Below are 25,664 nucleotides of genomic sequence, written 5' to 3' on the forward strand. Positions count from 1 at the left end.
CTTATGTACCAAATTCTACTGTTAATGTCTTTGTCTTGACCTTTTATGTTGTAATTTGTGGAGCTTTTCTCCCCGGACCTCCACTGAAAATGGACATATACCCTGCTGGACTAGCCCGGTCAACAAATGTAAAATAAATAAATGTAAAATTAATGGTCACCCTGCATAGATAGTAGGACCACACATATATGTGTGTGTGCTTTGATTCACATTCCTGACAATTTTAAATGTATTTCTTATTAAATACAGCAAAATGTATTGCTTAAAATAACATTTCTTAAGAGTGCATTTTAAATTTGTAGTTTTTAACATTTTCCAGTAGGCTGCTAAACAAAATATATGAACTAAAAAGTAGCCATTTCAGAAGTGATTCCCCAAAGGGTCTGGAAGCTGGTGTTGAAAAATCAAGGCTCTTGTCTCTTACAGCCAAGGTAAAGGGTTTGAGCCAGGGCAAGTTGCTTAATTAACCAAACTGCCCTCTGTAATGAAGGCAGTTTACACACACACTCTCACACAGCTCTGTACCTGCAGTGCACTCTGAGTACTGTACTGTGTCCTAATATATCTTGCATTCTGTTCGGGACTGAATATATCTAAAAGTAATCAAATTAATTCATATGCCATCTGTGTTCACTGTTTGGGTTTGAATAACATCTCATGCATGTGTGCAGTCTTGGTCTCACATCTCATTGGCTGAATCAGGAAAATGTCTTAAGGCAGATGTATTTCGTTTGGCATTCAAAATCTTGTGTTTACTACATATCATGTCTTACTGACTGGATCAAGAACACATCTTAAAGCAGCAGGAAAACTTTTCCTTAAAATTAAATTTAACTTTTTTTTTTAATGAAATTAATGGCATGGCCAGGCCCCACTCACAGTACCAGGGCCCTTGGTAGCTGCCTAGGTCATCTAGTGCTGGATCAGGCCCTTGTAACATTTTTTTCACATCTAAGCAAAATATTCTAGGACATGGAAATGAGAATCAGGCAATGACCAGGCTTTGGTTATAACTAAACATTTGGGTAATGTTGTGATATCTAAACCTGGACTTCTTAAGTCTTGCTGCAGATGCTAACCTAGACTGCATAGAAAATTTTGCCCAACTGTTGTTACACAAGTATATGCTGACTATTACATATTCTAGTTTTAACAACACCTATAAGTTTACAGTGCGCTGCCACTGATCTGTAGACTGGTAATGTTTGACTATACAGGGTTAAGAATTAAATTTTTTTTCTCTATTTTGTCTCATTACTTCACCCCGCAGTAGTGGTGCTGTGGTAGCGTTGGCGCCTCACAGCAAGACGTTGTCGTGTTCGATTCTCAGCTAGAGCATCTTCTGTGTGGAGGCATGCATAAATGGGTGTGCCTTCATTGAAGGTTGTGCGTCAGGGCTGGTAACTCGGCACGTAAAAATCCACTACCAAACATTAGCGGACCAGATTTCCGCTGTGGCGACCCCTAACCGGGATAAGCCGAAAGACACATTTTGTCTCATTACTTCAGCCTCTGGTTGTTCATTTTTCCTCCTTCCAGCTGTCTATCTGCTGCCAATAGTTTTTCTCCTTGTTCGCAAGGCTCTACTGAACCTGCTTTAGCCTCCCCCATGGTTCAACCCAAATGATGTCTGAGGTCGGTGAGGAGATTGAGGACACTGCTGTTGGGATATATGTCCTAATCCCTCACATGCCTTTGCAACTCAGTGACCACTGTTTAGACAATATGTCAATAAGCACATGCACACTTCCATGCATGTTCAACCTCAAACCAATAAAGTATACCTGTTTTGCAGCACAGAGCTTGTGAAGGTGCTACATTTCAGAGAGCCTAAGCTGCCTCCCATCCCCAGTCACTCACTTCCACCCCCAACATACAGCATTTTCAGTGCATGTGCCATTGGCTGAATGTAGATCCTCTGTGTCACACTAAAGGCTTTATCCATATGCACCATGGAGATTGCCCTCTGACCCTAGTTTTGACCACCCGATGCTGTTGTCAGAGTTACTGAAGGTAAGCTGCACTATTACCTCTTTCTTTTCTTTTTTTCAGTATGCATTGCTAGTCACTATTTCTCTCTGTACTTTCTGTAGTTTCAACTGTACCTATAAGCTTCTCACCTGTTATGGAACATTGCCACTCACAAACCTACTATAAAATCACAACTCTGGGTGTAGACTATCATTGTGTCAAACCAGGAACTTTTATACAAGCCAAACAGCAACAGCTGAGTTTGACTATACAACTTTGTATATGGAAGAGAGTACTGTTGACTATTTTATAACACTGTAAAATATATTAGCGGAGCACAAATAATTAGAATAGATGTCCCAATGTCCTGTACCATTGTAAAATGTATACTGCCTTTCTATGGCCAATAGCCTTCTGGACCTCATAGCTGTTTTATGTAGTAAATTCACTTATAAATAAAGATATTACTCCTTGTCTATGCAATCTCTTGTGCAACAGTTTTCATTTGGAAACCTCAATAGAAATTTGGCTATTTGGTTTCTTCACTTTTTCTTGATCTTTCTCAGGCATTTGATACTATCTCCCTTCAAAAAGGTGGGCAAATGAATGGATTGGTTAAGAGCCACACTGAACACCACCTTGGGCATGAAGGATGAGGGATACCCTGTCTGCATGGAAGATGATGAAGGGTTGCCACAGCCATGAGTGCTTGCATCTCAGAGACTCTTCTGGCTGAAGTAATGGCCAGAAGGAATGCTGTCTTCCAGGAGAGAAATGTTAGCTCTGCAGAAGAAGCTGGTTTGAAAGGAGGCAGGGTGAGCTTTTCCAATACAAAGTTAAGGTCCCAAGCTGGTGTTGGTGCCCTTCTGGGTGGCCTCAAGTTGCTAACCCCTCTTAGGAACTGTTTGATCAAAGAATAAGAGAAAAGGGGCTGCTCAGTGTGAAAATGAGCAGAAATAGCAGAGGCATGAGTTTTTATAGAGGAGAAAGAGAGGCCACTGTGCAGTAGGTCAGTAAGTATTCCAGGATGAGAGGGAGGGAGGGCTGTGCCATACTGGCTTCCTTAGCCTGGATCCAGATGCAGAATCTTTTCCATTTATCAGCATAAGACTTTCTGGTGCTAGGGCATCTGGCCTCACAGATAACATCCAGAACCTGTTTACTGAGGTTGGCAGATTGGTTCAGGGTTAGGGAATAAGCCAGGCTACCAAACTGAGTGTCTGCAGTTGAGGATGTATGAATTCTCCTTCCCTCTGTGTCAGGAAGTTTGGAGGAAAATGCCATGAAGGCAGCAGGGACAGGCTGCGCAGCAAGGAGTACCAGTGTTGCTGGGGCCAGTCTGGAGCTATAAGAAGGGTCCTTGGTTTTTCCTCTCTTATTTTGAGCAGTATCCTGGGGGTGAGAGGTAGGGGAGGAAAGGCATAGACTGATAGATTGACCCAAGGGAAGGACAGGGCTTCCACTTTCCAAGCCATGTAGTGATGCTCCGTGGTGCATAATTTGCTGAGCTGATGGTTGGTGTGGGAGGTAAAGAGGTCAACCTTCAGGGTTCCCCATTTCTGAGTAATTAGAGTAAAGGTACTTCTGTTGAGTTGCCACTCATGTGGATCCAGAAGATTTCTGCTTAACTTGTCTGCCAGAGAGTTGAGAGAGCCTAGTAGGAATTGTGCTAACAGGTGTAGTTGCATGGCTGAGGCTGTGTGCCAAAGGGTCACGGCCAGCCTGCATAGAGGGTAGGAGTGAGTCCCTCCCTGCTTGTTCATGTACCGCATCACAACGGTTTTGTCTGTTTTGGTCAGGAGAGCCACCGGAGAGAAAGGGCTTTAAAGCTATCAAGGCATGCTGCAGAGCCATCATCTCTTTTTGAATGATGTGCAGAGGGATTTGCTGAGGGCTCCACTGACCCTGTATGCACCTGCCATCCAGGTGTACACCCCAAGCACAGTCTGATGTGTCTGTGGTGAAAGTCTGGACAGCAGGGGGGGGGGCTGGGGAGAAAGGCAGTCCCTTGTTGAGGGAGCATGCTGTTTGCCCACCAAAGAAAATCTTTTCTAAGGCAAGGAATTATAGGTAGAAGAGTTTCCAGGTCTTGAGAGTGTTGAAACCAAAGGCTCTTTAGGTACCATTGATGTTTCCTCATATGCAGTCTGGCATATTGAATGAGTAGTATGCAAGATGCAGTGAACCCCAGAGCTTGCAGGATCTTCACTGCAGTTAGCTGGGGCCTGGTAGCTAGTTAAGAGAAGTAGGTTGTCAGGAAAATTTGTTTCCCTGGCGTAAGGTATGCTATCTGGAATGCTGTGTCCAGACTTGCTCCCAGGAAGATTATCCTTTGCGTAGGCAACTGCTTGGATTTCATTTCATTGATTGTGTACCCAAGAGAGGTTAGGAGGGTATTTACAAAGGCCAGGTGCTTGAGCAGCTTTTTCCTGGCTGTCTGCCTGAATAAGGCAGCCATCTAAGTATGGGTACATCTGAATATTTCTTTGTCTGCAAAAGGCAATGGCCAGAGCCAGACATTTTGTGAAAAACTCTGGGAGCAGTAGATAAGCCAAAGGGAAGTGCAGAGAACTGAAAGTGTTGAGATCCTGCTCTGAAGCGGAGATATTTCCTACATGATTCCCTGATAGGAATGTAGAGGGTAGGCCTCTTTTAGAACTAGGGTGGCTAGCCAAGCGTCCATGGAGGTCATGGGTAGCAGCTGCTGGAGGGTGAGCATTTTGAATTTTGGGATCACCAGGAAGGTGTTTAGAATAGATAGATCGAGGATGGGGTGCCAGGTGCCCTCTTTTCTAGTTACTAGAAATAGTCTTGAGTATAAACCTTGGCCTATCTGCTCTACTGCCCTCATAGAGAGCAGGGAAAGGATTTGCTTTTGAGCCTATGCCCACTGATTTGGTGGTAGGTCTGGGAACCCTTTTGGGGTTGGAAGGGTGTGGAAGGAAAATTTGTATCCCTGAGACACAATGTTCAGAACCCAGTGGTTCTTGGTAATGGTGGCCCAGGTGCTTGAGTGAAAGGAGAGTTTTCTTCCTAGGGGTAAGTGAAGGTGGGCAGAGAGAGGGGGGGGTGGAGGAGGTGAGTCATTGTGAGTTCTTCCCATAAGGGGGTGGATTAGAACTCCCTGGTTTTGAAGTAGAGGTAGTCCACTGCTTAGATCTCTGCATTCCCTGTGGCTGCTGTCTGGGGGGGGGGGTCTGTTTCCATGGGGCCTAGGCTGGGCCGGTTTACTGGGAGCAGGAAAGGACCAGTGTTTGGAGAGACAGTGCCTGCTGAACCTAGGGTGCTGTACCTGCAAGAAATCCTTAACTGTTTGCATAGATTTTGCTTTTTCTTCCATCTTTATTAAGACCTCTTCTGCCTTAGTGCCTAATAAGTTATCTTTGTGCAAGGGGGCATCCAACAATTTAGATTTGACATGGTCTGGCAAGGGCTGTTCCTTAAGCCATGCATGCCTTCTAATGACAGATACAGTGACTGCTCCCCTGCAAGAAGCTTCTAGGGCATCAAAACCACAGTGCAAGGTGTGTTTAGTTACTTGACTTGCAGAATGCATTAACTCTTGTAAATCTTTTGATTCTGCTCAAGCAGGAAAGGAAGACATTTTTTGTTCAAGGAGTTCCAAGGTATGTTGCTGAAATTTCAGCATATGGAACTGACAATTTAGTGCCCTGATAGCAAGAGTGGCTGAGGTGAATACTTTTTTACCCCATCTGTCCATTGCTCAGGAATCCCTGTCTGAAGAGGTAGGATTCTTAAGCAGAGGTTGCTTCGATCCCTTTTGGCCCTTGAGAAATGACCTCAGGGTGAGCCGTAGGATTTTTAAAAAGAGATTTGTGCGAGTCAGGGACTCTGTAGTACCTGTCTGGTTTTCTGGGAGCTGGAGGAAGGGCATCAGGAGTCAAGATGGACTTGAGGAAAACATTCTCCACAACATCCAGGACTGGGGAGATGTGGAATATCTAAGAATTACCGGAGTACCTTTTTAGAATGAGGGTAGTCCTGACTCTCCCACTGGAAATGATCCCTTAAAGTATGCAGGGTTTTCCCAAAGGAAAAATCCTCTGGGGGAGAGGCTGAAGGAATGGAATCCTCTGCATCAGAATCCTCATAAGTGGGGAGGGGTTGCATGTCTTCATATTCAGATGCATCAGATTAATCTGACTTGTTCAGACAAAACTACAGGGAGAGATCTATTTTCCTTTTGGAGGGGGTAAGCTTGGCTTCTCCTGATCAGCATGATAAGGTCTTCCACCATTTTAAGCATTTGAGACTGAGGCAATGTATCAGGCGCCTGAGAGTGAGTCGGTTTCTTGAGTGTGGTTCATACTCTGGGCCTAAGAACCTCGGTCATTTTTTCAAGAATGGTACCACAACCTGGAAACTGGCTCTGGAAGCCCAGAATAAAAAGTTGATGAAATGCTGGTATTCCTTCTTCCGCAAGGCAGAAAAGAAAAGGCTGCAACTTACATAAAACTTTCTTGCTTTATTAACAATGGTACTAGGGCAAATATGGAGGAATTTTTTCATTATATCAACAACACTACTTCTTTTCTAACCTTTACACACTCATTGAGTTTTGACAGCTTGAATTACTTGGATGTGCACTTGGTTAAAGATAAAGTTAACAATAGGTTCATATCAAGTGTGTTTAGGAAGCCCACCTATTCAAATGCTTTTTTGCATTTTAAAAGTAACCACCCTGAATATCAAAAAAGAGGCATAGTCAAGGGGCAATTTATCCGTGCCTCCAGAATGTGCAACACAAAGCAGGTGTTTATGGAGGAAATTAGGTTCCTAAAAGAAAGATTCTTTGAAAGAGGGTATCCAAGCCTTCTTGTTGAAGAGCTAGCGACAGAAATTATTAGGTGCAGGGAAACAAAATATCCACCTCTCCTAGGCACTACGGGCACATCAATATGCCAAGTGGGCAGTAGCCTGCAGAATAAGGAACAAAAAGGATACATCCATACTTTTAGTATTGATTATGAGGTTGTGGAAAACAGTGTAAAGAAATACTGGCCGATCCTAAGACTGGACGATAGGTTGGGTAATATGATTCCAGAGTTTCCTAGATTCATTAGACATAGGGGTACCAATTTAAAAGAAATGCTAGAGATGAATCAGAACAAACCAATGGCAAGTAGTGATAATAAAAAAGAAGGCACATACAAATGTGGAATGTGCAAGCAATGCCCGGCTATATTCAATGGACACAGGTTATATTTACCATCAAGAAAATTCCTATATCAACCAAGGGGCCATTATAATTGCAATGCCAAATTTATTGTTTATTTAGGTTTATGTACTAGATGCAAAAGTTCCTACATAGGAAAGACTGAAAGAACCCTCAGAAGACGTATTTATGAGCATCAGTATGATATAATTAAGAAAAAGGAAACTAATGCTTTTTATAGACATTCCCTTTTTTGTCCTAACATGGAAATTAAATTCATTATTTTAGAACAGCTAAGGTTGGATGAAAGGGGGGGGGACTGGGGGTCTCTTTTACAATATAAAGAGTTATTATGGCAGCTAAGACTAGATGCAGGAAGGCGACCAGGGCTCAATGACGCTTGCAGCATTAGCAGCGTCCTGAGGTTAAGGAAGGCTAAATTATGAATTTTCGGTTTTCAGGGTTTACATATAGAAATAAAATTTTGCTGAATAAACAGCACATTTTAATACTTTTAACATACTAGCATGTGTATAGTACTGGCTTTTGAATATTGTTTTAACATTGCATAGTTTTAATATTGCATATTTTTAACACTGTATATTTTTATGGCAATCTGTGCGTACACCAACAATTGATTATTAAGTTTATGCACATACTTTGTTGGACATTGCAGTGAGTTGTGCTTAGTAAAGGTTTGCCTACAAGCAGGTTTTGTACCAGCAAGTAATTTCAAGGGTTAATTAGACCTTCTCTTTTACTAACTTAATTATTGGTCAAGTTTTGACTATGTATATAAAGAACAACCAGCTTGATTTTATTGTATCTTGAAAAAGCTCAGCAGCAGGCTGAGCAAAAGCGCTTGAGGAGATTGCTGTTTGTTAATAAAGCAAGAAAGTTTTATGTAAGGTGCAGCCTTTTATTTTCTGCCTTGCGGAAGAAGGAATACCAGCATTTCATCAACTTTTTATTCTGGGCTTCCAGAGCCAGCTTCCAGGTTGTGGATCTGCTTTGCTTTATTGGTGCTTTTCCCTTGTTCTTGATTTTCTGTTTGTGAACTGTTTCGGATCCATGGCGGAAGAAGGAGTACAGAGTACTTTCTCTGACACTCCTCAGTTACTTAAACCACGAGATGACAGTGCACCGGTTACAAGGGCGGAGTTTAATCAAGTGCTGGGCATGCTAACCCAGTTGACGAGTATGCTCAACAACAGTGGTGTTGAGAGACCTACAGTTTTTCCAGGTAACCAGCAGCAGGGTTTAGAGCGAAAGAGAAGGCGCACTTCCGCTCAAAATGAATGCAACGAACAATCTGACAGTGGTGCTTGTCTGGGAACCTGTAACCAGCAGGCAGGTTCAAAACGAAACAGAAATGATAGCAGTAAGGGCAACAATGTCCTGCCTAATGAATCAGAAATGCAGGAGAAGCGTTTTCATTTTGGAGCGTGGGCTGGTCTGCAATTTTGGTTTCGTGAAGGTACTGTCAATTTCAATACTAATTTAAACAGTAACTCTGACATTAATGCTGGCATTGAAAAAGATTTTAGCATTCTTGGTGACAAGCTTTATTCTTTTAAAGCAAACCAATTGGAAATTGACTATCTTAAGGAGTGTGTCAATGTGGGAAGAATACCAAAGGGACTGAGGTGCTTCAAATTTTCCAACAATGTGCAAAAGGACTCTAATTACTACAAGAAATTGTGTGGTGTATTTAATCGTGCTGGTATAGAAATGTTAGAGGTTATGGTGGAAGAATATGAAACAAAAGCAGAAGTCTTATTAAATGATTTAAAGGCTTTGAACAACAGTTTAATTAACAATGAAAGATTTGTTTCTGTTAAAAGAAGTTATGATAATATTTTTAAGGAGGTTGACCAACACTGTTTGAGAATTCTTAACCGTAAAATACACAAATTAGAGAGGGACTTAAAGGAATACAATGAAGGGGTGGCCTACCCACTGCCATTTAAAGCTAAGCAGTATAACAACATTAATAGTGGTGCACAGGGAAATTTTAATAGAGGTTACAGAACAGAAATGCCGTATGAGACACCAAGATACAACCAAAGGTTTGCAGAGAAGGATAGAGGTTCCTTACACCAGGATTTTCACTTTCCCCCAAACAGGGGGGGGACGGATTTTTTCAGGGGTGGGGGGACAAGTAGACCAGGACATGCAGGCTATTTCGAGCTATCCACACACAACTAATGCTGTGGCCAGCTTGAATGTTTCAAATAAGGTTATAGTGGTAACAGAAAACAATTTTTCGATTTACAATTATACCAGCATTAGTTTGGGAACAGAACATTTTGATTTATTCACCAAGGGACTGCATTTTGTGCCAGCATTTTCTAACAGGATGGAACAGGAGTTGATAGATTTAAAAATGTTTAGCAGGCAACTGAACCTAATGCTTTATTTTAAAGGGGAACTTCCTGTAAGTATGGAGCTTTCACGTAGGAGTACATTTAACCCACCTATGGACCCAACAGTCAAAATGTTTGAAGAAATGATGGAAAAAGACATCAGGATGATTAACAATAACAAGCAAAGAAATGACCCCCATAATATCAGTAGAAATGAGATGAATTTAATCAAGGATCTCAAAAGTAATAACTGTAGGGCTATGAAAACAGATAAGGGGGGGGTTTAGTTCTGATGTATAATTCAGACTATATTCAGTACATTGAACGGATGTTGCAGGACCCGGAGCAGTATGAACAGGTGTCCAGGAATGAGTTACATATGGCATACTCAAGAATTTCTTTCATTTTATATGACCATCTTTTGCAAGGGGGTTTTAATGAAAAATTGTATAATTTTTTAATTGTTGCCAAGCCAAGAATTTCTGTAATATTTGGCATCCCGAAAACACACAAAGGTCTTGACCCCCTACACTTCAGACCTATAGTATCTGGGCAAGGAGGTATAACAGAACCGATTGGGAAATTTATAGACCACACTTTGAAGCAATTTGCTGCTTCTTTGAAGTACATCTGCAGGGATTCTTGGGATTTTCTTAGGGGTTTGCAATCCCCAGCATACCATCCAGATCTATTGCTGGTAACTATAGACATTGTTCAACTGTTCCCCAGTATACCTCATTCTACAGGACTGAAATGGTTTAGTGATGTTTTAGTTAAAGAGGCGAAACTTGCTTCCAACACCACAAACTTGTTGGTGGAGTTAATGGAACTAATCCTGGAAAATAATTTCATTTGTTTCAACAGTCATTTCTACAGGCAAAAATCAGGTGTTGCAATGGGGGCGGCCTGTGCCACAGTTTATGCAAACATAGTGTTGCATAAATGGGAAAACACATATATTTTTGGCACAGAGTGGGCACAGTACATCAAGCATTATGTCAGATTTCTTGAGGACATTTGTCTTGTATGGAGTGGTACTAGGGCAAATATGGAGGAATTTTTTCATTATATCAACAACACTACTTCTTTTCTAACCTTTACACACTCATTGAGTTTTGACAGCTTGAATTACTTGGATGTGCACTTGGTTAAAGATAAAGTTAACAATAGGTTCATATCAAGTGTGTTTAGGAAGCCCACCTATTCAAATGCTTTTTTGCATTTTAAAAGTAACCACCCTGAATATCAAAAGAGGCATAGTCAAGGGGCAATTTATCCGTGCCTCCAGAATGTGCAACACAAAGCAGATGTTTATGGAGGAAATTAGGTTCCTAAAAGAAAGATTCTTTGAAAGAGGGTATCCAAGCCTTCTTGTTGAAGAGCTAGCGACAGAAATTATTAGGTGCAGGGAAACAAAATATCCACCTCTCCTAGGCACTACGGACACATCAATATGCCAAGTGGGCAGTAGCCTGCAGAATAAGGAACAAAAAGGATACATCCATACTTTTAGTACTGATTATGAGGTTGTGGAAAACAGTGTAAAGAAATACTGGCTGATCCTAAGACTGGACGATAGGTTGGGTAATATGATTCCAGAGTTTCCTAGATTCATTAGACGTAGGGGTACCAATTTAAAAGAAATGCTAGAGATGAATCAGAACAAACCAATGGCAAGTAGTGATAATAAAAAAGAAGGCACTGAGTACCGGAGAACTGACGACTAGCTTAACGGAGGCATCATCGGTAGGTTTAGACCTATGCGTTCCATCTCTGTCTTTATCTTTACGTTTTTTTCGGAAGATCTGCTGTCGGATGGCTTACCAAAGCCATATCAGAATTCGAGGACTGTCAGTGAAAATATCTGGCTACAATAAGGGCCCGACGACAGATAGTTCTGGCGTTGAACAAAGCACAGAAGTGACAATGGGGGACGTCTTGGTCTGGGCCTAAACAAGTGACGCAGTAAGAGTGGAAGTCTCAGTGTGGTATTTGCTTTCCACAGGCGAGACAATTAACTTTTTTCTGACATCAGTTAGTGCATGAAAAAAGGATCCCCTATGGGGTATTTAGCTTTAGAAGACTTCAACTTCAATTTGGTAGACGAAAACTCAGGTAGCGGCCGACTGGCACTCACGCAAACTGCTTCTGCTTCAGGCTCCACGGCAAGAAAGACAGATGTAATGGTATCGGCTGCCTTGCTTTATACTACTGACGACCTGACGTCAATCCTCAAGTGACAGCAACTGATGCAGAAATACTAAGTCTCTGGTATTTGGGCTGGCCGAGGGCTACGCTGGCAGGGATAACCCAAATGTGATGACTGCAACAGTGAAACACGAAGAACATCGTACATTACCAGAAAAGAAGACAAATCATATTATTTTTTATTTACTCACATTCTAAGTCACATATATTTTCATTCTTCATAATTATCATCAGTCTAACATTACACAAATTGCTGAACTTCTTCCTTCCCTTAAACCTCACTCCTGAACATTATTCTGAATGCATTGTTCACAAAATTTCCACTTATTTCTATGTAATTTGCACATTCCCTTTTGTAAAGATCCCTCTTCCAGTTCTTTTATCTATTTTTTTAATATTCAATACTTCACATACCATTGGCTTAGACTTTGATTTCCATTTCCTATTAATTGTTTTTTTGACAGCCACCATCATTAAACTTAATAAGGCCTTACTATGTCTAGGCAATTCAGTTCCTGTGTCAAAAACTCATGTCCTTTATTACAACCATTTTGCTCACCCAGTATTTCTGACAAAGCACTCTGTAGGGATTTTTTTTTAATATACCAACTCATTACACTCCCAGAACATATGCTCCCAGTTACCTCTCTCTTCCGCATCACACCTCCAACATTTGCAATCTACTGGAGGAAAAAGTTCTATGAAGTCTGCTTGGGGTATAAAATACCTATGCAAACACTTCAAACAAAATTCATAAACCTTCTGAACTTTATTGCATATCTGGGAGCCATGCATATACATATGCCTTAAGATGCTGAGCAATAGGGTTGAAAGAATGAACATGCCTCTCCCACATCAACACAGAGCATCCCTCTACCAGATTTAAGTGAAATGCATCTCTGGAGACCCAATTCTTGACTCCCTAACAAACAGGAAACTCCAAGAAAACTGTAAACTATGTTATATAATGCTAAGCATGAAGCTTACTTACATGAAGTCCTTCTTCAACTAATACTACATACAGACGATCACAGTGGAGGACAGTGGGAGGAAATAATGCATTAACTGTTGAAAGTCCTCTTGCTTGATTAAGAGAAATAAATACGTTAAGTAGTTAAATGTCTGTATACATTACTTTAAGGGGTCTTCTGCAATGAGTGGAACAGATTATTTATTACATTTGTTTGCCGGGACAGTGCTCTGATCAGAACTGACCAGTTTCAGGCACAGCCCAAGTGAGTACATCAAAGTAGTAGGAGAGTACAATATAGATAAAGGTGTACAATACATACTAAAACTGAGAAGAAATAAAAGACTAACCCAGAGTGGTTTACACCTAACTAGTCCAGACAATAACATGCACCGCATAAATGTCATGCAAAGGTTAAGAAGATTTGTACACGCAGCTAAATACAAATTGTTATAAGCATTCTTATATACAACAGCACAGACTGGTACAGCCATTTTATATACAATTACAGTAAATACTACATGATTTATCTTGATCAATATAAACACAGACTGGTTCAGACATTCATTTCCAACAGGTCCCTGAACCAGTCCACCTTCCCAGTTTCCAAACAGTAAGCAAGTAAAATAAATAAATAAAAGTAACACGAACACAGATCACTACATTCAACCTTCTACATACCGGGGCTGCCATTCTTATGTGCAATATTTACAGTAGTGGTTTCATTGAAGTATTCAGAGGCGTGGAAAAAGATAAGAGAAGAGGTACAGAAGGGAGGAAAAGCTACAATTTATGCATATTGGTCCAAATACATACAGTATATTACTGGTGTTAAACGGGAGAGGAAAGTATGCCATGCATTTGCACTGGTATAAACACTCTTCACTATGTTATCAGTACAAATCTTGTTCAGTACTCTATTTGCCAAGTCAAGTCTTTAGCAAAATCCCCTAAAAACCCAAAAGAGGGTAGAAAGAACCTGAAAGGTAGAAGGTGGAATTCAGTACAGAATGTTCTGAGGGGCCATACGTTCTGAAAGGATGCTTTCTTCTTGCAGTGGAGGTATGAAATATTTTGCATGGACACATCAAAAACTGCATAAATTTCTATTGTGCATAAGTCCTAAAACATGCATTAAAAAAAGCAATCCATCTGTACAATGTCTTTTCACCTCATTAATCAAATGTACACTTGGCTTGTGTTGTTACAAATGATTATAATGGTAATCCGGCTGGATATGTGTTTAGGAACTAACGATTATTCATGTTAGCAACAAACAAAAATGAAAAAAAAAGTTGTTTCACCTTCCTATGCTTACACAGCCTGTAGATGTGAAACTAAAACCGATGTTACACAGCTAAGGTACATCAGATACTTTCTCCTCCACTTTTATATTCCCTTCTATTTGTAACATACAGAAAAACTACCAGAACATAAACAGATTACTTGAGCTCAAAAAACATCATTGGTGGTTGTGATGGCAGTAGGGATTTAATCAAAGAGAATCATGTTTATGAAAAAATAAGGTAGGAGTTTCATAAAAGAGCATGGGACCTGGATATAATAGCGAAGCACAAGTGATATCCACAAGGAAGAATATGTCTCTGGAAAAAAAACCTCAGGCCCACTGAGCAAGCCAGTTATTTGAGTGAAAAATTCAAGTTTCATTCTGAGACACTATTCACTAGGAGGGCCAGATCCAAGGATCTCTTTCAGAAATGGCTTAGCCAGTCTTTGTTGGATTGGAGTCTAGCCATTCACCAAATCACCATTGCAGCAAGACTGCTGATATCTGATACTGAAATAAATGCAGGTGAGATAAAAAAAATGTGCAGGAGACACAGCAAGCACATCTGGATACTGACAGACTGAAGATGAAGAAAATATCTCTTTGCCTACACAAAGAATCATTTCCACCTGGCTTTCTATGTCACATATGCATTAGGCTTTCTGCAGCCTTTAACACCCTTGGATCTCACTTAAAAGAACAAGTAACTAATGAGGAACTACTGTATCAGCCATGGAGGGAAAAGAGGGCATCATTGACAGTGCCAGAGTCCCACCACACTGACTGGAATTATCTCTGAAGAGGACAATATCAGAACAAAGTTCTTCCAGACTACCACTGGGCAAAGAGAATGAACCTTGATCTTTCCATATACAACTTCAATTGTAGGCAATGGATCAGGGGAATGAAATTAAGAGCTACAAGAACCTCTCATTCTACTGAGACCACATCTACCACCCACTGTCCCAACCTACTGAAGAAAGCATAATTTGGATACCACTAAGTTCTATACTCAGTGACAAGATTGGTCTTGAGTTATTCCACCTCTCTAAGATAATTGGCTTAGTTACTAGTGTCATTCCAAGGGGATCCATTATTTGTCAGCTTGAGACAATATGATCAACAGACCACACTGCTTTGCCAGAAATGGTCTATACCTGTTGCTGCTAGGCTTTCAAATACTGGCCAAGGCATTAGACAACACCATAGTGCCTTTTTTAGGCAGTGTCAAACCAAAAGACATACCAATGTAACAAATTCTTCTTATGTCAAGCTGAGAGTACTACTGCTCAGTGCTAGGAGTCTTAACAAGAAACTGCGCTCCCTGGAAACTCTCCTTGCCCTGGAGAATGTTGACATCTTGCAGTTCCAGAGACGTGGTTCAAGGCTGTGAAAAGCACCCTAAGAGTGCAAGGCTACAATGCCTATCACAAATTCAGACCACCCTCTGAGAAGGAAAAAAATGAAAGGGGGAGGTGTTTCCATTTACACAAAAAGCAATCACATCTCTAGATTGGTCAAGCAGGATGATTCATTTGAGCTACTCCATGTCCAGCTGACCAAAGGCAAAATCCCCCACCATATCATTGCTAGCTACAGGTCCACAACCATAAACCATGACAACCACGCAGCATACCCAAAGTCACTAGAATTACTTACCATTCAATCCAACATACTACTCATGGGTGATTTTAACTACCCCTCCATAAAGTGGGAAACATATACGAGTATTAATATGCAGGCTCAGAGATACCTGGACTTTGTCGATACAAATGTTCTGGAACATTTGGTCTGCACTCCTCTACTAGGGGCTCAAATATCCTTAACACAGTACTCACAAGCATGGGGAAGCACTGCAATCCCCCCCCCCCAAAAGCATAATGTCCTCATTGGTAAGATCGGATCATAAATCAGTCTCCTTTGAAATAAATGTAACTGTAATACCCCCATCAAACCTTAAAACCCAAAATAATTTTTCCAAGGCAAATTACCTCCTACTAATTGATAGCATAGGTAATTTTAAATCTCCCCTAACCCTGGCAATAAATACAGTATACAACAGAAGGAATACATTCCTGTCTAGAAGTAAGTGGGAGGGAGCACAACAAAGGAAAAAAAAAATCCCTCATTAGTCTCAACAAGCAAATCAGGGAACTAATCAAGTGTTCAAAACACGAGACTAAAATAGCCTCCCAAGCAAAGGAAAACCACAACGCTGAAATCTTAAGGGATATGCTCAACAATGTGCTGAGCTGGCTGTAGATGGCACTACCTATACTAAGCCAAAATAAATAGCAAACTTGCTGGCCAATAAATTCAGCTCAAGTTTCACCCAAACACATACAGTCATGCCCTATACAATAGCCCCTACCATTCCTTTGCCTTTTACCACAAAAGAACAGGTTGTCACTGCACTCTCCAAAGCTAGAAACACCGCATCAATAGGCCCTGACAGAATCCCAGGGTGCCTGTTAAACAGCTTGAAACATGACCTAGCAGACCTAGTCTCTACAAGCCTTGCACTGGCTTGAATTTCCAAACCTATTAAGGTACCATTAACTCAGCCTAGCTCATCTAATTCTGTACTATCCCAAGAAAACCCCCAACCTGACTGGCATGCCGAGCTTCTACAATTCAAATAGACAACTTAAGTCCTCCAACAAAGTCTCAATCGAAATCCATCACCTGCAAAAACAACTCCAGGCAATCACTATTTGCCCATGGAATAGCAAAAAATATGGAATAACCTTCCCCCTGACCTCAGATGACAAAACTCCGCACCCTCCTTCAAAAGCCTACTTAAAACATACCTCTTCACCAACCATCCATGCAACTGTAATTAACCCCCTGAAGCTTCGTCCACTTACCATTTCTACACCCTATCTGTCCTGGGCAACAAACAACACCATATAACTATACCTATCCATGTGTGAGCAATAACCTATATATGAGTGTGTGTGTGTGTGTGTGTGTGTGTGTGTGTGTGTGTATATATATATATATATATATATATATATATATATATATATATATATATATATACACACACACACATATATATATATATATATATATATATATATATATATGTGTGTGTGTGTGTGTGTGTGAATTCACTTCAGAAGATCGAATTGCCAAAATCTCGAACTGCAAATAACCGAAACCAAAAGCTCGAGTTTCGGAAAGTCGAACTTCTGAAGCGAAACCAAAAAAAAAACACAAACTTCACTTTTGCAGGGGGGCTTCGCCCCCCTGCACCCCCCATGTGGGGGGCTGTGCCCCCCACACCCCCCCTACTTAAATATACCAACTCCAAGATCGCGCTACAGTGGGGAGATGGGAAATCTCCCGTCTTGCACTATATGCGGAAGCGCAAAACGGGAGATTTCTTATTTTCTGCCAACACAGCAAAACAAAACATTACGTACACAGAGCGTACAACAACACTTGTCTCTGTGTGCACGTAATGTATTAAGGTAAGTAAATTCTTATTTCTGAACACTACACACATTCGATTTACTAAAATCTCGATCATATGGTCTCAACCATATGAAATTCGAGATTTCAGTCATTCGATTATGTGAAGTGTTCCCATATGTGTATATATATGTATGTATACCCTAACATGTATATTTGCTTGAATCTACATATGGAAAACTTAAACATTTATATACTCTTATTCATTTGTGAAATATCTTGCAATGCTTTACCAGGTTCTGTACACTTGTATTTTCAACCAAAAGGGGGAATATCCTCTTATTGTATAGTAACGGATGTAAAGTCTACAATCTGTATGGTACTACTCTGTAATATCTCTTCTGTAAATTTTTCTTCTCTCTGTAAACTTATGGAGTTTTTCTCCCCAGGACTCCGCTGAAAACAGACACTTGTTGCCTAGTCGGACTATCCAGGCAAACAAATGTTAAATAAATAAATATAAATAATAGTCCGATCGTTATGTAATCACAGTTCCCAAAGAAGCTTTGCCCCAGTAGAGTGGAGGACAGCAGCAGTCATCCCTCTGCACAAGGGAGGACCATCAACTGACTAACCTCAAATGCTAGGCTATGGAAAGGATAATCATGGACCTGATTAACAACTTCATAGGAAATCTTCAGTTTCTAGACCCAACCCAGTTCAGTTTCGTAAATGGCAGGTCCTGCCTGCTCAGTTTGGTGGACTGCTTTGCAAAGGTCACCAAGGCCATGGATGAAGGTAAGGTAAGTGCATACCACCTACCTTGATCTGACAAGGCACCTGACACAATGCCCCACCTCAGGTATTATAGATAAATTCACAAAATTGGGTATAAGCCTCTACGTCACCACATGACTAGCCAAATGTTTCATGGTTAGGACATGTGTTGTTAGAGTGAAGGAATCCACATCCAGCAAGAAGCCAGCCACCAATGGAGTACCACAGGATTCAGGGCTCCTCCTGTTTAGAATATACCTCTCAGATGTCAAGGCAGATGTAGACGGCATTTGGCTGATCAAGTTTGCTGATGACTGCAAGTTGGGGGCAATCATAGTCTCTCCAAATGATGTTGATATCCTACAGAAAGGTCTGACACAGACTAATGATTGGTGTCAGAGCCATGGCCTCAGACTAAATCTGAAGAAGTACATAATACTACTCTTTGGTAATTTGAACTTTGACCACCATGTGTCCATGGTGGTGAGGAAATTCTTCTATGTGGCTCAGCTTATAAGTAAAGGCATGGCATCCAGATCTAAGGACGTCGTAGTACCACTGTACGCAGCTCTCATCAGACCACTTGCAACAGCTGAACCATCCTCAAGAGGTTTCTCATCAAAAAATACAAGGTATAACCAACATGTCATATCTGGACTGATTAAAAGTTCTATCACTGTATTCAGTTTCCTACCAGTTACCAAGGGCTGATCTTTGTTTGACCTACAAGGCAGTCTCTGTCCCAGCCCTGATGGAAATGTTCCATATTCACAAAACTAACTGCATGTGAGCTACCCACTCCAAAGATCTTGACCTGATCTCTGACATGAATAGAATATGCTGGAGAGACTGATATGTGCCCCAGAAACTGCCCCTCCTCTGGAATAGGCCTCCTATTTATATAAAACAGAGTTTTTCCTTCACCATCTTTAAGTGCAATCTGGACCGATGGATGGGAAATCGCAAATCCACTCCTGGGGTGGTGCCCATGTCCCTTATGGACAGAGGCAGTCTGTAAAAATAGTCAAAACCCAGTTTGCTGACCCTTGTTAACCTTCCCCTAGGAATCGAAAATTGGGTCAAATATGAGTAAAACTGGCTAGGCTTGTAAAGGCTCTTTAGCTGTTAACCTAGTAATCTTTCATGAATTTATGAACCTATAAGATGACCCAAACACATTCATTCTGAAATTAAAGTTTCATCAGGAAATGTTAGCAGTGACTCCGATTGTTTGCCAGGGCATTAAAATCCACTGGGAAGTGGACCTCCAAAAAGCAGATGTCCTTGTTGGTGGCTCCCTTCCATGCATAAAATGCTTCCTTGCAGAGAGAAGAAATTCATCCCAACTGTGTTCAGATACCAAGCCACTGCCCAATTTTCCAATTTCATCAGGAAATGACTTGGTTTCATTACAAACTACAATGCCTAAAAGGCTAGGAACAAAGACCTCAGATATAGAAATTTATGTAGAGAAGTATTCCCTCCAACTACAGCAGTCATGAGCAAGGTCAGACTCAAAGTGGGCTCCCTTCTCTTAAATGATGCAGCTAATAGAGGTAATAATTCAAGAAGATGATAATAAATAGGAAAATCCATATACAAGTTGCATGTTGAGACTCATCAACCCAGAAAGCAATAACATGAGGCCAAACAAGCACATGATTATAGACAGGGAATGCTAACTTGGAAACCCACTAGCTGCACATCATCCAGTGCAGAAGATGGCTATAAAGTTGGGATACAGATACTGTCAGCAATGTTACTGCCACAAGTCCAAGGAGGAGTATCAGAAAAAAAAGAGGCGAATTTGATTTTGGTATGCAGCCCAGAAGGCCACAGCCCTAAGCTCATGGGTTCTTTCAGAAGGGGAGAAGATATGGTGATAGCTAGAGTACAGAATCACTTCTACAAATGAAATCTCCTGCAGGGAGGGCATTTTCTACATGATGGTAACTCCAAGTAACTGCAGGAATGGACAAACCCTTATTAGTACCACACCACAAAATCCTGAGCTGGGGCCACCAGCAACAAGTTGTTCATATATGGGAAATACCAGAAAGTTTCACTACTGTAAGGCCACTGCTGTTAATGTTAATACCTTGGTAAGACCAAGGCAGTATTAAAACCCACAGTAGCAAAGAAAATACTAACTAGAAGCATTCTGTACTAAACATACTGTTTACACACAGCAAGCTGTTACCTCACATATGTCCCCCCCACAAAATGACTTATCAACAGGCATTTATCAAATTTACTGATGTTGTGCTAAAGATCTGCTCAATTGCTTGAGAATTAACAGCATGAAACCTCACCCAACTAATCCAGAACTGCTCAGGACCCCACAACATCTTTGTGATCAGGAAATGATGGAAGCAGAATCTCCTTTTCCAATGTAGGACAGCATCTGCTTCCCTCTGATAACAGAAATCTTGAAATGGCAACTGACTGATAAGCTAGATGATGGCATAATTGGAGTGGGACAAGACACTCATAAATGTGTGTAATTCAGCAGCCAACTGGCTACCTTGACTACTTTCAAAACTGGAATGAATTAACAGAACTGTCTTCTCACTAGACTGTTCTAAGGAAAATACTGAAGATTTCTTATGATCAAACTTGGCTAAGGTTCTTCTGGGGGACATTAATGAAAAAAGGGAGGTGTACAAGAGGGTCTGGTGGTTTGCAGGGATCCTTTAATGTCTGACTACCTTTTTTCCTCCAAAACAGCAGCTGATAATGTCTAATGATGAAGGAATCTGGCGAGAATTATATACATCACCACCAGCAGAAAGAGGTTTCCATCTGTTCTGAAGATCCTGCACTATCTCCTGAGAGGGCTCACCAAACAGAATTTCACTCCTGAAGTGAGTGATCAGGATAGCGTGGCATTGCTACCTGTGAAATGTGGGGAATCTGTACAAAACTACCTTGCAAAGGGAGGATCCAGTGCCCACTGTCATGGTCAATGCACCTGTACTCCAGCTATACTGAACTCTAATGAAAATGTATTTTAATGAGTTATGTCAGAACTTTCACTCCTTGGACTTAAGAGGACTCGATAGCTTTTTAACAGCTTGTTCAATAAAAGAAATTTAGGCATCATATTAATAATGAAAATCCCACAGACCCAGTATATAAAAAAAAAAAAAAAAAAAAAAAAAGAGTATGCTGCTCAAACTGTCTACAGCCTTTAGGCAAAATGGCTAAATGTAGAGGCTACTGAGTCCTACATACAGCAGAAAAAATAATGCACAATTCTTAATATTGAATGTTATGTATGAAGAAATGTCTACTTGAGGACTTCTGGGAAAGTAACCTGTACAATTGGTCAGCCTTCTTAGGTGCTGAAGGCTACATATCCAGGTGCTTCCAAGCAGCAAGTATGGCATTTCTGATAACAGACTCCAAAGGAGAAACAAATCAGGAGTTAAAGTTTTCTTTTCCAAATACACACAAAAAGGCTTCTGAGGAGAAAAACAAGAGAGAAAAGGTTGTTCTAATACAGATTCCATGATCGTTTGGAATTCTCCAAAGGAAAAATTCTTAGCAGGGAAGAAACAGAGGGAATGATTCACTGTCCTAATCCACTACTCTTTCTGGGATATCTACTACTTCAGACTCAGCCACAGTTGAGACACTAAGGAGGAGAAGACAGTTTCTTCTGGTTAGTGCATGCTGGACACTTCTTGTGGTCCTCTCTTGTTAAAAGTGGAGGGATAACAAAGACCACATAACTGGCCAATGCAACAATTTATATCAATCAGACTCACAGTAGAAAGACATATACCAGGAAAAGTGGCAGGCATGAAAAGAAGTTGCAGCAGATGGTCTACTGCCAGCAACAAATCTAAGTGTTAAAGTGTAATCTCTTACACCTGTTTAGCCATCTTCCACCACGCACTGTATAGGCTAAGTCTAGCAGCAGGATAAAAAAAAGTTGAGGCCAGATAACTGTACAGGAAAAGCTTGTGGGAACGGACTCTGGACTTACAAGTGAATGAACAGCCGCCAAGGAGAGACAAAGGACACCACTGCACTTGACTCAAAATCAGAGCCAGGAACATGCAGTAGAAACAAAGGTTTACTGTGATACATCAGCTTATCCATGTAACTGAGAGGAGGAAGCACATGAAGATTAAGCCTTTTTACCAAAAGAGGTGGTGCTAATTAGTGTCTGTCCAATCACCCTTGCACCCATCCACAGATGAGGGTTGGAGGAATGACCTCCTGATAAAAGACAAAAACCCTATAGGTGAAAAACTAGAAGTCATCAGAGGTGTAGTGTTCTTTATGAGCAGAATCAAGTCTTATTTCTCAGTTTTCAGTCTCTTGTGTTCTAACCTTCATTCTCCTGGCTGATAAGTTCTGCCTTTCATGCTCCTAGCTGGTGATACAAGTGGTCTGGCAGATCAGCTGCTGGATCCTGCACTGCTAAGTTCTGTAAAATGATGAAACCTGTCTTCAATGTTAGCAAGTCCCAGGTTGATAACAGTAAAATGATGAAACCTGTCTTCAATGTTAGCAAGTCCCAGGTTGATAACAGTAGCACTCCTAACAGCTGTTGAAAATATTGCTCTGGTTATAGATAAGAAGCAATTATTCTGAGAGCCCTGATTCTTCACATGATGACAACATATCTAGTTGGAAGGTTTTGGACTATGGTAACTTTCCAAGCACTTAAGCTAAATATCCATTTGTGTGGGTGGCTAGAAAGAACTGAAGATCATGGGAGTCTTGGTCCTTAACTTCAGCATATACATACAGTACAGTCGCTAAATGATGCATACTTTGAAGCTCAAGAATTAAAGAAAAGCCACAAGAAACAGTAAAACAAGGCTGTAACAATGTTCCACCCACTGGACAGAGCAATTCAGAGCCATAAGCCATGTTCTACAACAGCCCCTACCTACCTCCAGCCCAAAGGTTCAGCTTGTTCTCAGAACTAGAGCTGCCCCTTCAGAGAAAGGAATCTGGCAGCACAGGACTCACATTCCATAAGTCAAGCAAGAAAGATGGGGTATTTATAATGTAGCATTACCCTCAGTTAATACTAGCATTTTGAAAGTTAAGTCTTTGCCCTCCTCATAATGGTCAGCAAGCACGATGCAATACCTGCTAAGTTTATCCTGGATAACTACATGGTTCAACACACTTGCTAAAACCACCTGGACTGTAGGCACTACTTGGCTGAGCTCTCACTATCAAGTCCTTATGCACAGCAATGCACTTCAGGGTCTTCTCCCAGGTGGCACTCCTGTAATACTTTTTAGCAAACTTCCCCTCTCTAAAATAACAAAAGCCAGCATTTTCTGCCTATGCTCATCTCTCCCCAAGCATTTCCACTACTGAAACTTTGGCAAGACCAAGGCTTTCTTTTTCACACTATGGAACCAGTACATCAAAATAAGATTAATGTTGTGACATATGAAACATACACAGTATAAATCTTACTACACGTATTTACTGTGACTACCTGCTTCCTTATACCAAAGTTGTACTGAACATCCAGCATTTAACAAAATAATATTGTCAGAATATAATGTAGTCCTACTGAACATCATCAGCTTAGGACAGAAATCAACACTTCTTTAACTTCACAAAACCTCAAGAAAGAAATCTTCCCTGCCTGTTACATCTACCAGTCTTCCATCGATGCGCATATTTCTGACAATTATTGTTATACTACCATACATCTTCCACAACCTTGATTATATTCTCGTGTGCTCAAGGCGAACTTCTTTTTGCATATGTGGCTTCTGCTATATAATTTCTTTTTATCCTTACTGCCTTTCTTTGTTGCAAAGTCTAACTCATTTTTTGTCTGTCGTATCATGTTTATTTGGTGATGCCCCTCTCTGTTTTCCTTCTGCTTTTTTCTCCAGTGCCTCGGCTTCTACACTTGCTTCTCACAGAGTTCTCACTACCCAGCACCTCTCTAACTACAGAATACTCCTTTCACTGCGGGGAATGTTTGCGTGTCCCACCAATGTACGACTTCTTGAAGACTAAGCAGAGTCCTGCTTCAAAGAAGGTAAAACCTTTCCTTTTTATGGATATCATAGGTGTTTGTGTATGTGCATAAATGTGAACTCAGAATACAAAAATAAAATAGAGTTACACAACAATCTATGCAATCCGTCTGTTTTGCATTCCTTGAAATCAGTATAAATTATACAATGCTAAAGATTGCTCTACTTACCTAATAAATTAATAATTCCATCATTATAGCAAGCAAAGAGTTTGATTAGATCCTTAAAAAGTAACATGAAAGCAGCGTTGATAACACCATTTGTCAGCTCGTTTGGATGAATCTGCAGTAAAAGGAAAAAAAATGTTTAGTAGTCTTTTCAGTCTTCACCAAAAATATAAACAGATACTTATTAGTTATGTATTTAATTCTTTATCTTTCAAATAATGAGTACAAGCAATGACAAGAGCTCATTTTTGGACTCCACAGCTGCAATATTTCCAGTTACAAGTAAAGAAGTTTGCAGACTTCCTGTTTCAACCCCACTTCCAAACAACTTACTTTAAGCCCTCAGGGATGTCGTTCATACTTTTCAATACCCTGCCCCACAGAATACAGAAAGATCAGGCTCCTTCTAAACCACACATCCCTGTGCCCCCACCCCAACCCCACATTTAAGATCCTAATTGCCTCCTAAAATATTAAAAATACTGTTTACAAGTACCTATTAATGTATTTAAGTTTAAAAGCTGCATATAATCAAAGACAACAGCTGACTTTGGTATGCACAGCAGTAAGTTCTACAGCTACCTGCCCCCCCCCCCCTTTTAAGTGACTTACCCAAGGTCCTTAGGATATTGTTAGTGCTTTCTAATCCCCTCCTCAATAGAAAACAAATGGACAATGTTCTTTCCAAACAACCATGATTCAGATTATTTACTCTTTTTCTCTAATTGGTTAGTGGTTGTCTGTCCCTCACGGGCATAGGGCTGGGTGAAGGTACATAGACCCTAGTTTGTCACTAGGTTCCACAGGTTAGATAGAGCTGCAAGTGCTCTGTCTTTCACCTTCTTCTATATATGCTTTGAGGGGTATGTTCAGGCAAGGTGACAGTGGTCTCAGAAACCACTACATTTTAGCCTTCCAGTAGAATCTCCTCAACGTAAAGGACAGAAGTTTCACAGTTGCTCTATCACCTCTGCCCCATCTCTAATTTATACCTGTGCAACACATATCTGAAACCAAATTCTGACTACTACAACAGCAAATGCTAATTGCCAATGTGCCACTTGGTCACTTGAATTTATAACACATGGTATTACTTCGAATAACAGCACACTTTTGAGAAAGGCCACTGCAGCACACAATATCTTATGTGTAGTATGTTAGCAACTGTTCTAGAGAGTTTCTCCTCGGGCCTCTGCTGAAAACACAACTTTGTCCAGTCGGACCTCCCCGGTAAACAAATGTAAAATAAAATAAATAAGTAAATTAGGTACACAGGCAGACTAACACAATGTAGC

General features: G+C 40.7%; 1 protein-coding gene across 18 annotated transcripts in view; it reads right to left on the bottom strand.

Annotated features, from left to right (window-relative positions):
- The window catches only part of SNAP91 (synaptosome associated protein 91), a 2,005,574-nt gene that overhangs the window by 934,720 nt on the left and 1,045,190 nt on the right, over positions 1–25,664 (bottom strand). For all 18 annotated transcript variants that reach the window (XM_044066094.1, XM_044066049.1, XM_044066072.1 and 15 more), the window contains exon 6: positions 24,373–24,484. In XM_044066094.1, coding sequence (XP_043922029.1) covers positions 24,373–24,484 — 112 coding nt within the window. The remainder of the gene's footprint in view (positions 1–24,372; positions 24,485–25,664) is intronic.

This window comes from Protopterus annectens, chromosome 1.part0 (assembly GCF_019279795.1).
Source record: "Protopterus annectens isolate FY-2018-M chromosome 1.part0, PAN1.0, whole genome shotgun sequence".
In the NCBI taxonomy this organism is placed as follows: Eukaryota; Metazoa; Chordata; order Ceratodontiformes; family Protopteridae; genus Protopterus; species Protopterus annectens.